This window comes from Oratosquilla oratoria, chromosome 23 (assembly GCF_046742065.1).
Source record: "Oratosquilla oratoria isolate Oo_2021 chromosome 23, ASM4674206v1, whole genome shotgun sequence".
Taxonomy (NCBI): Eukaryota; Metazoa; Arthropoda; class Malacostraca; order Stomatopoda; family Squillidae; genus Oratosquilla; species Oratosquilla oratoria.
The window spans coordinates 1,021,104-1,036,685 of record NC_134799.1 but is presented as its reverse complement, the minus strand read 5'-3'; the positions used below and the strand labels follow the sequence as shown (position 1 = coordinate 1,036,685).

General features: G+C 40.7%; 1 protein-coding gene across 1 annotated transcript; it reads left to right on the top strand.

Annotated features, from left to right (window-relative positions):
- The first annotated feature begins 1,080 nt into the window (after positions 1–1,080).
- On the top strand, positions 1,081–12,499 carry LOC143037661 (uncharacterized). Its single transcript, XM_076206179.1, has 6 exons — positions 1,081–1,585; positions 4,284–4,373; positions 5,497–5,618; positions 6,904–7,031; positions 10,685–10,814; positions 10,970–12,499. Exons 1-6 carry the CDS (start codon positions 1,211–1,213, stop codon positions 11,283–11,285), a joined length of 1,161 nt encoding a protein of 386 aa, XP_076062294.1. The 5' UTR covers positions 1,081–1,210; the 3' UTR covers positions 11,286–12,499.
- Positions 12,500–15,582: the final 3,083 nt, after the last annotated feature.

Below are 15,582 nucleotides of genomic sequence, written 5' to 3'. Positions count from 1 at the left end.
TATATATATATATATATGTATGTATATATATATACATATGAGTGGCAGGGTGGTGAGATAAACACCGAGAACCGTTGAATTTTTATTAACTGAAGTTTCGCTCTTAACAGAGCTTCTTCAGAGTGTACACTTGGTTTATTATTAATATGATTTTTTTTTCGCATCCGACCTAGATATAGATCAAAAGGTCTCCTGTCGGCATGCTCCGTCTTTGTAATCCTTTGTAATTCTGAGGTGCTCTTTAGTCACCTTGAAAACAATTTTAATAGGAAAATCCGGCCCTTTACATGGTTGTTGTTAGTTCATAAATTATTTCTTATATCCCTTTTTATAATATATCCAGGGGGCAAGGGTTGATTACTATTGTGTTGTCGTGTGTTATTCGGAATTGGCGATTGACCGCATTTATGTGTGCGTTCGTATGTCTGTGTGTGTATCTTGGTTCCGAGTGCTCGATAACTGCTGGGTCAGCTTTCCTGCGATAAGTGCTGGGTCAGCTTGTCAGGGCGGATGTCTGTGGCGACAGAATGTCTGGGTGATGATTGTGACACCGCTCACATTATTTATGGGAATGGTGATGTAGTTATAGTGATGTATACAATATATATATATATATATATATGTATATATATACATATATATACATGTATATATATACACATATATATACATGTATATATATACACATATATACACACACACACACACACACACATATATATATATATATATATAATATATATATGTATATATATATATATATATATATATATATATCAGTCGTTCCCGTAGAACTACAGGGCACCGAGCGGTTGAGGACGGAGATGCAGGTGCGTTCTCATGGGAATCGGAAACGACAAACACTGGGGTCGCAGTGGTGTGGTGAGGCGTCGGGACAACTGCCTAACATATGGGTGCCAGTGTCGAAGCCTTCTGGCCTACTTTAGTCGGTCTTCAGGAAGTCTCTCATACATTGCAGGAGATTCTTTTTAAATCCTCCTAAATGTTCCAATTTCTACACTAATCCTTCGTGAGATATTTTGGTAAAAGCTTTCTCATCTTACTCTTTTCAGTGGCTGCAGCGTCAGGTACGAGCTCACAAGGAAGTGTCACTTGAATTCAGAAGGCGCGAAACTTCATGCTGGTGATTTGAAGAGAATCGGCTGCTAAATTACGTCAACGCCTAGTTTCAGATCTTACCCTGGCAAATATGAACAAATTAAGAGTCCTTGCACTAATCCTGATGTGCAGCAGCTCTCTTTACATATGGATGTCTTATATCAAATTCAGGGGTGTGGTTGATCTAAACTTTGGTTGTAACTACATGAACCTAAATTTTGTTGAAAACCGGAGCTCTCCCCCACTAAGATGGGTTCCAGTCCAGAACAAGTCGGAATATGTGGGCGAGATGGCCAATGCAACACACCCCTTCTTGAAGCTTGATTCTCCAGAAACCAAAGAACTCCTTGACGGGAACGTCAACTGCAGCAAGCCTTGGGTAACCATTCCAGTAGCTGGGCAACTCGGGAGCTGCGTTATGCAAGCTTTCTTCGTGTACAACCTCAGGTTCAAGCACAAACTGCAGGTGCGAAAAAACGCTATGTGGTTCATTCTTCTTTGGGTATAGTCTCAAATACAAGCATAAGCTGAGAGTATGAATTCAAAAACATATCTAACCTACACACAACTGTACTGAAAATAATGCCCCATTTCTATTTTCAAGACAACACCATTTTGCAATCACACGAAACAGATTTAAACAATAAGTGCATAGGATTGTAGGAAGTTTTCTTTTCCAGCATTTCTGAATAATTGATCTAACTCACCACCCCCACTGAATTAGTACGCATTCAATTACTAAGAATAGGTTACCCGGACTGGTTTTTGACAAAAACCCTCAGCAAAGTCAAAGCCAGTTATTATAGCACATCAAAATCTAGTACTAAATTTGTATGGGATAGATAAAATATTAAGCTCCCATATAATGGTTCCACCCATACCGCTTCAAAATTACTACCCAGCAATCAAATTAGAATGACATTCAGTTGCCCAAATAGCATTTTTAGAAAAGTGGTAAATGTCCATCACAGAACTCCTAAGAATGACAACCCCGGAGTATATAAATTACCATGCCTTGATTGTGACGACATGCACTGGGGACAAACGGGACGTGACCTACCCACAAGATAAAGGAGCATAAAATTCTGTAAAATACGGACAAGAAAACTCAGCTGTATTCCTCCATTCAAGTCTCTTAGATCGCCGAATAGATTGGAAGAATGCAGCTACAGTATATCATTCAAATTGTAGTTTCAAAAGAAAAGTTGTTGAATCTTTATTTATTAAACTATTTCCTAATTGCAACACATCAAAAGGTCAATGGTCACCAGATGCTATTATTAACTTAGCAGTAACCAAACTTATTTCCAAGGAACAAAAGATCCGACCCCGTCAAGGACAAGTAACTTGAGGTTTCCCTAGTTCCCTTTTGTAGTATTTCCTTTTGTATATATGCTTTTGTCCTCCTGTTCTATGTATGTAGCTGCTGAAGAGGATCACAATCAGTGATCGAAATATACGGCTTACTCTGTATCTCAGCTTATTTTTCTACGAGAGTGGGTCTAAGTTTTATTTTTCTCATATGCTACACATCTACTCCATTTAATACATATGTACGCATGTAAAGATACCATGTAAAAGCTGCCCATCATCATTTTGGAGAAACAGGTCGTGAATTTGATAAACGGTTATACAAACACAAAAAAGGATGTAAAAATCCACATATTTTCTAATTCTATAGTAAGGCGAATTTCTCTCATAGTTACAATGGCGATAAGCATGAAAGGGATTTGTTCCGATCCTTACCCCTTACCATTGGTGAGCTTGGTACTTGAGTAAAAAAGGAACTGGGGTCGCAGATTAGTGATCTTTCGTACCCTCGGGAATCAGTTCGATTCCAGGTTTCAAGGATTTTATAGCTTTTGTGGTGCAGTGGCCTAAGGCTCTGCGAAGGTGATCTTACGGGTGGCTGAGAGCAGTGGGTTCGAATCCTGCATGCAACTGTCATAAAAACTATCGGAATGATGTCGCTGCTATTAGCGGATTTCTCTCATAGTTACAATGGCGATAAGTGTGAAAGGGATTTGTTCCGATCCTTACCCCTTACCACTGGTGAGCTTGGTCCTTGAGTAAAACAGGAATTGGGGTCGCAGATTAGTGATCTTTCGTACCCTCGGGAATCAGTTCGATTCCAGGTTTCAAGGATTTTATAGCTTCAGTGGTGTAGTGGCCTAAGGCTCTGCGAAAGTGATCTTACGGGTGGCTGAGAGCAGTGGGTTCGAATCCTGTATGCAACTGTCATAAAAATTAACACACACACACACACACACACACACACACGTATATATATATATATATATATATATATATATATATATATATATATAATCGATTCACACTTTTCTAAGTTTCTTCTTAAGCCATATATTTTGTGTAATTTTTGTTTTCCTCTTGCGATTTCTTGTTTGCACTAAGCACTGAAGATGTAGATGCACGAAACGCCCTGCTTTCTTAATTTCCTTTTTCTGGTGGTTACTCCCGAATTTGTGAACACACGGTTTTAGTGTTTTTGTTGTATGCATGTATATGCACAGTATATATATATATATATATATATATATATATATATATATTTATATATACATATATATATACATATATATATGTATATATATACACACGTATATATATATATATATTTATTTATACATACATATATATATACATATATATATGTATATATATACACACGTATATATATATATATATATATATATATATTATACATATATACATACGTACATATATATGTATATATATATATATATATATATATATATTATATACATATATATATATATATATACATATATATATGTGTGTGTGCGTGCGTGCGTGCGTGTGTGTGTGTGTGTGTGTGTGTTTGTGTGTATGTGTGTGTATGTGCATATACATATATTATCGTGATAAATGAATTAGTAGATAGATGTATAAACTAACAGAAAAGGCAATGGGCAAATATCTGGATTCGTGAGGCAATAGATAAACGAGTAAACAAACAAATAGTTTCTTTTTCAATGTACAAATGATGAGCAGGCAAATAGATAAGCAGGATGGTGGAGGCATTACGAAGACTGAGAAAAGCAAGGTGGAGAGGAGCATTTGCTTCTCCCCTCTGTCTTCGCAAGGGAGGTCCTTAATTTCTATATTTTTTATCCCGACAGGCCGGCATGACATTCAATATGTGGGATTACGTACACGAAATATTCCCCTACACCCACCATCGTCTCCTTCCAGACGACTGTCTCGAACAGGTGAGTAATATCCTAGAGCAGTACCAGTTGGGCCACAAGGAACCTCGTGTCACCCTGTCTACCACGATTCATGCTTAGTGCGCATCTTTAGCAAATGCGATTGATTACGTCAGTCAGTGCACCTGTCTCACGGACTAGGATACGAACTCGCGACCGCGGGCCAGCCAGATTACCAACACCAGTGGTTTGTGCACCACCCTCGGCATCATAACGATGCCCATGCACACGACAAACGTTTCTTCCTTCTTCTCTCTCTCTCTCTCTCTCTCTCTCTCTCTCTCTCTCTCTCTCTCTCTCTCTCTCTCTCTCTCTCTCTCTCTCTCTCTCTCTCTTTTACAGCCGTATGGGAGACGGAGAGCAGTGTCATTTACCGTGCGGCGGCACTCACTGCTTCGCGTGTAAACCTACTGCCTTGTCCTATCTGATTCCCACATGCGAGGAGAGAGGTTGCTCGGTCATTCCACTGTGTGCTCGGTCATTCCACTGACATGAGGGAGAAGGCTCTCTCTCTATCTATCTATCTATATATATATATATATATATATATATATATATATATATATATATATATATATATATAATATGTATGTAGGTAAATATATTTGTTGGTGTGTAGCAATATGCTTTCAGGAATAGTGATTTTCTAATCATTTTTGTTGCAAACAAAATAGCAATAATGCAACAGCAATTTAAGATGTAGGTCTACATGCCTAATTGCGATACAGCATGCGGTAACTTTAGTTGTCCACAATAGTACAAGTTTTGTCGCCTGTGTCTGGGATTTCTGAACTTTTACCAATGGAGCGATGTGTAGAAGTTCCTTCCTGCATTCTCCTCCCGCAAGACTTGTTTTGACTCTGCCACCCTGCCTGCAAAGGGGAAAAAAGCAATTGGTACTTACAGTGATATTATTGCTGCAGTGTATGGGCAGTGGGCGAGATGCAGGGATGACCCGTCATCCAGGAGGAGCTAAGATAAGAGGGAGGAAGGAGGGTAAATGGACGTGGAGTATGTGGGGATGGAATGGGTGGGGGTGGATTTTATGCCTTTGTTTTTTGGCCACCTCTCTTGCAAGGGAGAAAAATCCGCTGATATAATATGTGTGTGTTTTTCTATATTTTAGCTGAAAGGAATGGAGAGAATGGAAGCTCATAACATCTCAGCAGAAATTGCCAAGAAAGATGGACAGCGACGCTTCCTCGCGAGGGCCCGCGTCCACCCACTGGACGACCTGTGGTATCTCAGGTAGGTGCGCTCGACCCGTTTTAGGGTTCAATAACGCAGTGCCTTCCAAACCAGGGGGCGCCACTCCCCTCCCCCCCAGGGAGACACCATGAGGATACAAGGGGTGGGGGGCGCATAACAATCTACTCAATGAACATTGTTTTAACAAAATAATTAAATCATCCCAAGAACAAGTATGTGCCGTTACATACGTGCAAAGTAAGCCTGTCAGTCAAGGAAACCCGTTTTCTATAATATATTGGCTGCATGTTATTGTGGCAAAGTAGCATGCAGTTGATACTTTAGGGTCTAAAGGGGGGGGGGGCCCTACGGACCAGAGCCACACATCATTTTGTCTGTGATAGAGGAGGACTCTTTTCACAGAGAAATGATGACACTCATAATACTGCAATTTTATATTATATATCTCTCTGTTATGCTGTCCCCCAACCCATTGTTACTGTCCTGTACCATTTCTCTGAATATTCATTTCCTTTCTTCGCCTACCCTGTGGTCGGGGACAGAATGCTGTTGCCAAGTCTTCCCACCTGAATCGTAAGAGGGGAGAAAAACGGGACGGGGATTAGGACTAGGCATTCTTCTCTCTGTAGCCCTATAGGGGGTATTTCTAAAAAAAAAAAAAAAAGAAAAAAAAATATATATATATATATATATATATAATAATAGATAAATAAATAAAGGCATAAGATGAGCGATGAAGCAAGTGTTTTACTGAGTGGACGCCGCGAGATAGGAAGCGTGGAAGAGGGAGACCAGACAGACGGTGGAGAGACGAGATACAGAAGTTTGCAGGAGTGATGTGGCAGAGATTGGCGCGGTTGTGTGAATCATGGAATGCTATAAAGGAGGCCTTTGTTCAGTAGTGGACTCAGGATGGCTGATTTTATATATATATATATATATATATATATATATATATATACATACATACAGTATGTGTGTGTGTTTATGTGTAAGTGTGTACACGCACCCGCGTGCGTGTGTGTGTGTGTGTGTGTATGGTCGGTTGGGTCCGTTACCTCACACATTGATATCATGTACGAGTATGCTAAAGACATTAATGACAGAGCTTCCAAGGACTTGACTCTCTTCATAGGGAAGCCACCGTATTAATTCACATCGTTTGTACACTATACACAATGTAAAAACTTTTGAAGTGACTGACTGACAGTCAATAATTAATTTTTGTCTTTTTCGTTAGTCAGGGAAGCATCAGTCAAGTCCATTACTCCAACGACACATCCATCGGTTCCACTTGACAAGAAGTGTACTCTTCCTTTTGCAGGAAAGTGCTCATTGAAGAGTTTCGCTTCGCCGACTACATCCTAGCCGAAGCCAGGCTTATTCTAGAGAACCTCCTTGACAAATGGAGGCAGCGGATGAGCACCATTGAGCCCCAACGTCTAAGGCAGTGTAACTATTATCAGCAATTTACTACCTGATTATGAAAATATGAATTAGATCAGGCGACTCCACGCGTGTATGTGTGTGTGTGTATTCATCTTGGTCTTTGGATCACGTGTTGGATTCGTGATCGACAGCTATTTCCCTCCCGGAGGAGAGCTCAGAGCTCGTATGACCGATCTATGGGTAGTGCTATGACCTTGCACCCCCCCCACCCAATTCCCCGCCCACGAGAGACCGGAGTAACGACCCGAAGCGCAGCGATACCGAAATAATTTCGGCCCTGAGCAGGATTCGAACCAGCTACTGCTGCACCTCCGTTCTGGCAGTCCAGTACTCTATCAACCGCGCCACCGAGTCGTAGTGTGTGTGTGTGTGTGTGTGTGTGTGTGTGTGTGTGTGTGTGTGAAAGAGAGAGAGAAAGAGAGAGAGAGAGAGAGAGAGAGAGAGAGAGAGAATCACAGCGGCCTTAGATCACGTACTTCGCTTGCGATCGACAGCTGTTATCTTTTCGATTGAGAGTTTCATAGTTTATATGGTCTGCTTTATGGGTAATGCATCTTGCACAAAACACACACACACACACACACACACACACACACACACACACACACACACACACACACACACATATACTGACTCGGTGGCACGGTTGGTAGAGCGCTGAACTGGGAAGTAGAAGTGCTCCCAGTACCCAGTTCGAATCCTGCCCAGGGTCGAAATCATTTCGGTATCGCTGTGCCTCGGGTCGTTACTCTGACTCTCGTGGGCGGGGAGTTGGGTGTGTGTGTGTGTGCAAGGTCATAGCATTACCCATAGATCGGACCTACGAGGTCTGAGCTCTCTTCCAGGAGGGAAATAGCTGTCGATCACGAGTCCAACACGTGATCCAAAGACCAAGTGAATACACGCACACACACACACAAACCAGCAGACATACACCAACACGTTGCTCGATGGAAACAGTAACGCCTTGCATTATAGTGATTTTTTTTCAAGCCAAGAGCGGCTCCGTTTATATGGTTTTCCGAGATCCTAACTGCTACACCAGCAAGCCGCATGTGTGTGTGCGTGTGTGTGTGTGTGTGTGTGTGTGTGTGTGTGTGTGTGTGTTTGTGCGCGTGTATTTGTCTATCTATCGGTCTGTGTTATTCCCCACGGTCTTGGATCACGTGTTGTACTCGTGATCGACAACTATTACCCTCTCAGATGAGAGTTCAGCGCTTGTGTATGGTCCGATCTATAGGTAATGCCGTGACCTTAAACACACGCACACACACACGCACACACACACACACACATACACACACACACACACACACACACACACACACACACAGCTCCTTGTCCACCACAGCAGGAGTGCTGAATTTTGCGACTCTGGTTGAGACTTGAACTTTGATCGCTGAATTACCTGTCGAGAATGGTACCACTGCCCTGTCGCGGCGGTGTACGTATGAGGCTACGGCCGCGGAAGGGGGACAACCCTCAAATTTGTCAGTTTTGAGTTAGAGGCGCCAACTTGTTGTTCAGGGGTGTACAAGTCTTGTGGAAGGGTCGGCCAGAGGAAATTCGATCACTCTGATGGTTAGAATAAGGCACAAATTTGCGTGATTTGGTGCCAAGCGTAGGACAGACTAACTCTCTCAGCCAACCGCAGAAGAGGGACAAGCCACGAAAAATTGCACCCAATGAGAGCGGAGTATATTTCCCCACCCTCGCGCGTGGCCAATCACAGCCCGGCTGGCTGTGTTTATGTTTCCCCTCTCCAGCCTCAGGTGGCCCACCATCACCGCTAAGGGCATTGTCAGGAAGATAAAGGATATTTCTTGAAAATGAACTAAACTGTCTCAAGCCAGTATAAAGGATGAGAGTCAACTATAACACATAAAAATAAAGAATAAAATAACATACTACCTCTTATACCACACACTATAAAGAATTACCAAGTAGGGGTGAATAAAATGCGGCCGTAACCAAAAATAAAATCAATATTTTTATCAAAAAACAAATGACATGACAGAACTACCCTATACCTTTCTTTTGATGTATAATAACAATACATTTAGACCGTTTTTCTTGTAGTAATCAGCGATAAACTTTAAGCGCGATTGTCTCAAACTTAGGTGCGTGTGGGTTGTCCCCCTTCCGCGGTTGTAGTCTCGTATTTACCTCATTGTGTACAGAAAAGGAGAAACGCTCATTATATTACGTCTCCTACTCTCTAATTCATCTAGTCTAACTTATTCTATATCCTTGGTCTCTAATTACCATATTTAGTTTTGAATTCTTCTAAGCTATTCCGAGCGTATATGCATTCATTTGAACATAAGACTGAAAAAAGTAATAATTACTCCATATCATTCTCTTATAAGACCTCAACTCGAATACTGTGTTTAGTTTTGGTCTCCATAACTTATAAGAGATTTGGACACATTACAAAAGGTATAACTTAGGATTACTAACAGAATGAAGGTAGCATCAGCCAAGGCCACAATAGCGACAGCAATGCTCCACAATAAACAGCGCATCACTCATACACACTAGATAAAAATATTTGGACCCAAATACAATATCTAAGGGACATCTATACCATATATGCCCGACATTACGCACAAATGCAGCACTTGCCTGAAAACTTTCGTCGTTATCAAAGGTGCATGATTCGGGTAAGATAATGTGACCAACAGACATAACATGAGACCAGTGACAGACTATGCTGATCCAACATAGCCAGCACCCATCTCAAATACATAATACCACAAATTACAGATGACACAATAATGGTGCCCAAAAACAAATCCCCTATACGCGGAATCCTAAGTTTTACAATTATATAAACTCATGCACGGCACACAATACGAGTACATTACCCACTTAAACAAAACTCATAACACCCACCAAACTACATGAAAAAACACCTACCAACACTTAGAACCATCAAAGATAAACCAGAACTATGTTGTTACGTAATGCACAACACCATCCCGCCACCCTCATCCAACAACACCGGCACAAACGAACTCACACCCTTAATTCTCACAGATAGAGCTCTCGATAGCCTGGAACCAAACAAGGTTCTTGGCCACTTCTTGCCGCCAGTACACAAATCCGAATGAGATTAAACAGAACAGAGTTCATCAAGTCAGACTCCACTGTGACCACCATACAACATTTAGTAGATACCAAAGCAGGCTACGTAACACGACAGATTGCATATGCCCACTGACAGGCGGCCTTACACTTAATCAAGAAGATACTCTTTCCAGCGATGTCAGGACACCTACATGATGTAGCATATATAGGGTGGGGGACCTTTATTAGGCTGAGGTCCAAGAGGGCAACCAGTTTCCCTCGTAGAGGAAACCACAACCCACTGTCTTCAACAACAACAGCAACACCAAGCATTTCTGCTCCCACCACTGCAACTACAATAGGATATTATTTTATAATTCTACTATTTTTAATGTTATGTAGTCAAAGGAAACAAAATCTACCATGAATTAGCTTTACATCTAATCATAACTTACCCTAGGTATATATCATTACTTCATTTAAGGAGCTAACAATATATATGTAACGTACATCAGTGGTTTGAACCTATTGGAGCCTGTATATACTCACATAATCTAACAATGATGGGGCGGATGGTTTATTTCCAGCCGGGCCGAGGACAGTGGTGGCTGTGCACGTGAGAAGGACCGACAAGGCGGATGAAATCAAGATACTTTTCCACACAACTCTTATTTTACCCGCCTACTTCCATCTCGCATTCGCTTCTGCAAGGAAAATGTAGGTCCCGTCTCTCTCCTTTTAAAATTGCTTAATGATCATTCAACGTGTTTTTTTTTTCTACTTCAAGGTGTCTAATTATTGTTACGTTCAGTCTAGTGAAACACTTACTCATATACGGGAAGTAAATTCGGTTTCTTCTTTTCCTCCAACAGGTTCAATAATGTGGCTTTTGTTGTTCTAACCGACGACCTGGAGTGGACTCACCAGAATCTTCTAACCGCGCATCCGGACGCAGTGGTTCAAGACATACCCAGCAACCGCGAAATAGACTTGGCGATCATGTCTCTTTGCGACCACGTCATCACCAGCGTCGGCAACTTCGGTTTTCTGGGGGGCTGGCTATCTGGGGGGAAAATTTTCTACCCTGAAGCTATATTTAAAGGTAAAGACAAGCCATTACCTCTCCAGAGGGATAATGCCAAAAGATATAATCACTTTATAGCTATTTCGTATAATCATACAAAGTAGTTGAGAGGTCGTTTTGCCCATATCAGTGATGCAAAGACTGAAATTTTGTAATTGGGAAAAAGAATAATGAGTTCTCCTTCCAAAGATATTCTTCTGTTACGGTGTAATCTAGCATGTAGCTACATACTGCACAATTGGAGAAATATTTTTCAGTAAATAGCTTGAAGAGGGATTACACTGGTCAACAAAATTGATCAAAATACCTGTCCCACAAACAAAAGGAGTTGAACTTGATAGAAAATTTCTGCTGATTTCAAATATGTTTTCAGATCTTTTTTTCCCAGGCATATTTTTTCTGTGATAGCACACAAACAATTATAACTAAACAATTATAACTAAAAAATCAGGCTGATATTTCAATGAAACTTACATTTAGAATGTAGAAATGTACGATTTTCGAGTGTATTTTGTTTCTGGGAGATACCATTTTAGTGTCCAACAGTAATCAGCAAACATTGAAGAGTTCCACTTCCCTTGACACCGGATTCCCATGTTCAGAATATCCTGGTGAAACCTCTCAACGTGGTCGTCACTGACGGCACCAAGATTTGAAGGGAAAAAGTCCAAGTGAAAGCCTAGGAAATGAATTCTTAGGCTTATATTGCATCCCAAGGCCTTGTAGGATGTCAGTCGTTCTTTTACGATTTCACAGTAGTTATTTGCTTTGTGATTCCCCAAAGACTCTGCGCAAACTTTCTTAAATGACAGCCATGCAGCTTTTTCAAGATCATTTAGCTCTTCATCAAAATTTTGGTCTCTCATCACCTCCCTAATCTGTGGTCTAACAAAATGACCTTCTTTGATTTTTGCGTCACTTACTCTAGGAAACTTATTTTTCAAATATGTGAATTCCTTGCCAGTTCTACCCATACCTTTAACAAAAAATTTCATCAATCCTAGATTAATATGCAAAGGAAGCAGATGATTTTTTTTTAAAGAATAAGAGGAGGATTGACAACATTCTTCTCTCGTGAGTTCAGAGATCGTTTCGTCCACACATTCTTTTCATAACGATTTTTCTTATTCTGACTGTCCCACTCACAGACAAAGCAACAAAACTTTGTGTAACCCAGCTGCATTCCAAGAAAAATTGCCAAAGCCTTTAGATCACCACAGATATTCCATTTATGTCATTTGTATCTCAACTTGTACTTGAAAAAGCTGTAATAAGCAAAACGTCGTACAAATAAAGGCTCCGTCCTCATATGGTGTTTATCTAGTCAATGTTCTTCATACTTTATTTTTTGCAAGAGAAGCTTCATACGCTCATGTTTCCTTCATGTTAGCTCCATGTGCCAGAGAAAAAGAAGAAAACTTGTTTCTATTGTGGGGCAACACAGCTTTCAGGCTCACTTTTGAAGAATTAATAAACAACTATTCATTCCTGTCATATTTATGGTTAAGTTCCACCATAGCAAAATATGCATCATTGCAAAATACCACACCATGCTCAAGTGAGAAAAACTGTTCAAATCCACAATGTCACTTACGATAAAAACAAAGTGGATTTTTTTTTTCTGGAAAAGATTCCAGCCCTTTAACCTGGAAGTAAGAAGCTCAGGTTGCTTTTGTTTTTGACAAGTTTAAATCCCGCACAAGATCATTCAGATCTCCCTGACTCAATGAATGTGGTTCACTTGAAGAACAGAGTGGCATAAGGTGCATACAATCTCACGCAGTATTGCCAAACTCAGTGTTGCCAACCGCTCGATTGAAATTTATCCAACGTAACACATGTAACGTAACATACCGTGGAACACAAAAACTGTGGGAGATTGAGAAAAATTAGACATTACTTTTAGATACTGCATGCAAAAACACATAAGATACAGCTATCGTTTTTCTTGGGACAAATTCTTTGCTGACCAGTGCTACTTATGCTCGCTCAATCAACTTTCTGGTGAATGCTGAGCTTGGGCCTGGGGTTCCCAACCTTAGGCACATGTGCCCCCAATAGTAAATTTGTAGTATTCAGGGGTTACATTAGGCTATTCGAGCACTGTTGTAATTTCTGCTAACATACCTTTGTGAGTCAGCATTTTCAATGCTGCTGCGAATGAAATAAAAATACAGATCAAAATTCAAAACACCCGGATATGTTTTCGTTGTGCTGTTGCTAAAATTTCCCCTTAAGTTTTTGTTCCCCCCCAGAAAAAAACAAAACAAAAAAAAAACAATCTCAACCTTTTCATTGGTTACATTGTTTTGAATAGTTTTGAAAACCTTTACTTAGCAATGATCATTATGGGTAATTATTAATAAGATATGTATATGACAGAACAAAATATTTTATAAATTACCTGAGTTTAGTTTATTGATGTACTCTACACGTACGGATTTCATAATAAAATCATATCGAAACATAAATTTCATCTTTTTTTCCCTTTGATTTTTAGTGGTACACGGACGTCTATAAAAATGCCAAAGGGGTACAGAGGAACAAAAAGTTTTGGAACCTCTGGCTTAGGCAATGATGTGGCATGGCCAGTGTGGTTACTCTAGTTGCTTTGATCCAAAGAGTCCATGGCACGAGTACCGTTTGTAGATGTGTTTATAAAGTACTAAAAACTTACCGTAGTCTTTAAGTTTTAATTTAGCGTAAAGCTCCGTTGTAGAAATGTCCTGCAAGAAATTATATTAAGCAGTAAAAGCGTCCCATCCATTAACATATAATCCAACAAGTGATCTACTGCACCTTTATTTAATCCATCTCTTGCTAATCGAACACGGACACTCAACCCAGCATATCCCCTTCCTCGCCCCCCTCATCTCCCCTCTCCACCTCTCTCCATCTTCCCAACCCCCTATATTGATCTCATTCAGAAGACCTGACCGACATCGCGCGGAAAAAAAAAAAAAAAAAAGGCTCCAGATAGGGACGGAAGAGTAGTTGCAGAGGGAAAAACTAAGAAAATGACAACTATCATTGAGGAAAATGGAGCAGAAATAAGGAAAGATGAAGGGAAGGCAGTTAAATAGATGAGAACAGGTAAGGCACCTGGGTTGGATGGGTGTCATGCAGAATGTCTAAAAAGAGGAGGTACAGTGATGGAGGACTGGCTGATGAGGTTATTTAATGTTTGTTTAAGAGAAGGTAGAGTGCCGGAAGACTGGAGGAGTGCCTGTATAGTTCCACTTTACAAGGGAAAAGGGAACAATTGTGAGTGTAGTAGTTTCAGAGGGATGATTTTAAGTGTATTTGGGAAGGCTCACGGGAAAGGGAGGAGTGGAGGTGGAGGTAGATTTTAGATTGAGAGAATCAAGTAAATGCCTTGGGGGATTAAGAATGTAATGAGAAATACATTTGAGAATGGATGCTAATAGGAGATTGCATGAAAGACTGATTGTGCCGGCAGCACTGTATGTGACAGAAACATGGAACATAAGAGAGGAGTTTGAATGTGTTTGAGATGAGGTGCCTGAGAAGTATGGTAAGGGGGTACTAGGCTGGATAGTGAGAAACGAGGTGAAGAGGAGAACGGGGGTGGAAAGGGGGCTGGGAGATAGGTTGATGAAAGAATATTGGGATGATTTGGACACATGGAAAGAATGAGTGAAGAAAGATTAGTAAAAGAGGTGTGGAAGGCAGAGGTGGAAGGAGTGAACATGAGGGGGCGACTAAGAATGAGATGGGTGGCTGGGGTAAAAGGGGTATTGGGAAAGAGGGGAATGTCTATAAAAGGACAGGAGAAGACAGAAGATATGGGGTGAATGGAGAATGGTTGTGTATGGATGATGCTGTGGTGCATGAAAGGGAGTGGGTGAAGGTGGGGTGAGGGAGTATGTGTGAAAAATAAATTGACGCAGGACGAAGAGATTTCTCCCCGTCTTCTCCATTTCTGTCGCCGATTTAATGAAGTGACCTTGCTGTGGATTTGCTGTATCTTCTGACCCAGAGCAGTGTGCGAGATGCAGGGATGACCTGTCATCCAGGAGGAGCCAAGATAAGAGGCAGGGAGGGGGTGGATGGGAGTGGAGTATATGGGGATGGAATGGGTGGGAGTGGATTATATGCTCCTACTGCTATTACTGCTACTGTTGCAATTACTTCTATTATTACAATTATCACTATTACCACTGTTACCACTATGGGAGTGAAATATATGAGGATGGAATAGGTGGGAGTTGATTATATGCTGCTACTACTACTACTACTACTACTACTACTACTACAAGTACTACTATTATTAGTATTAATACTAGTGCTACTATTACTAATTTTTTACTACTATCACCACTACTATTACCACTACTATATTTACTATTACTATTTTACTACTTATTATTACTACTACTA

What these genes read in the sequence shown, in the direction of transcription:
- LOC143037661 (XM_076206179.1), top strand. Translation starts at nt 1,211, where the DNA reads ATGAACAAATTAAGAGTCCTTGCACTAATCCTGATGTGCAGCAGCTCT. An exon ending in GGTTCAAGCACAAACTGCAG is followed by an intron (nt 1,586 to 4,283) that starts GTGCGAAAAAAC and finishes TTATCCCGACAG; the next exon opens with GCCGGCATGACATTCAATAT. An exon ending in CAGACGACTGTCTCGAACAG is followed by an intron (nt 4,374 to 5,496) that starts GTGAGTAATATC and finishes TCTATATTTTAG; the next exon opens with CTGAAAGGAATGGAGAGAAT.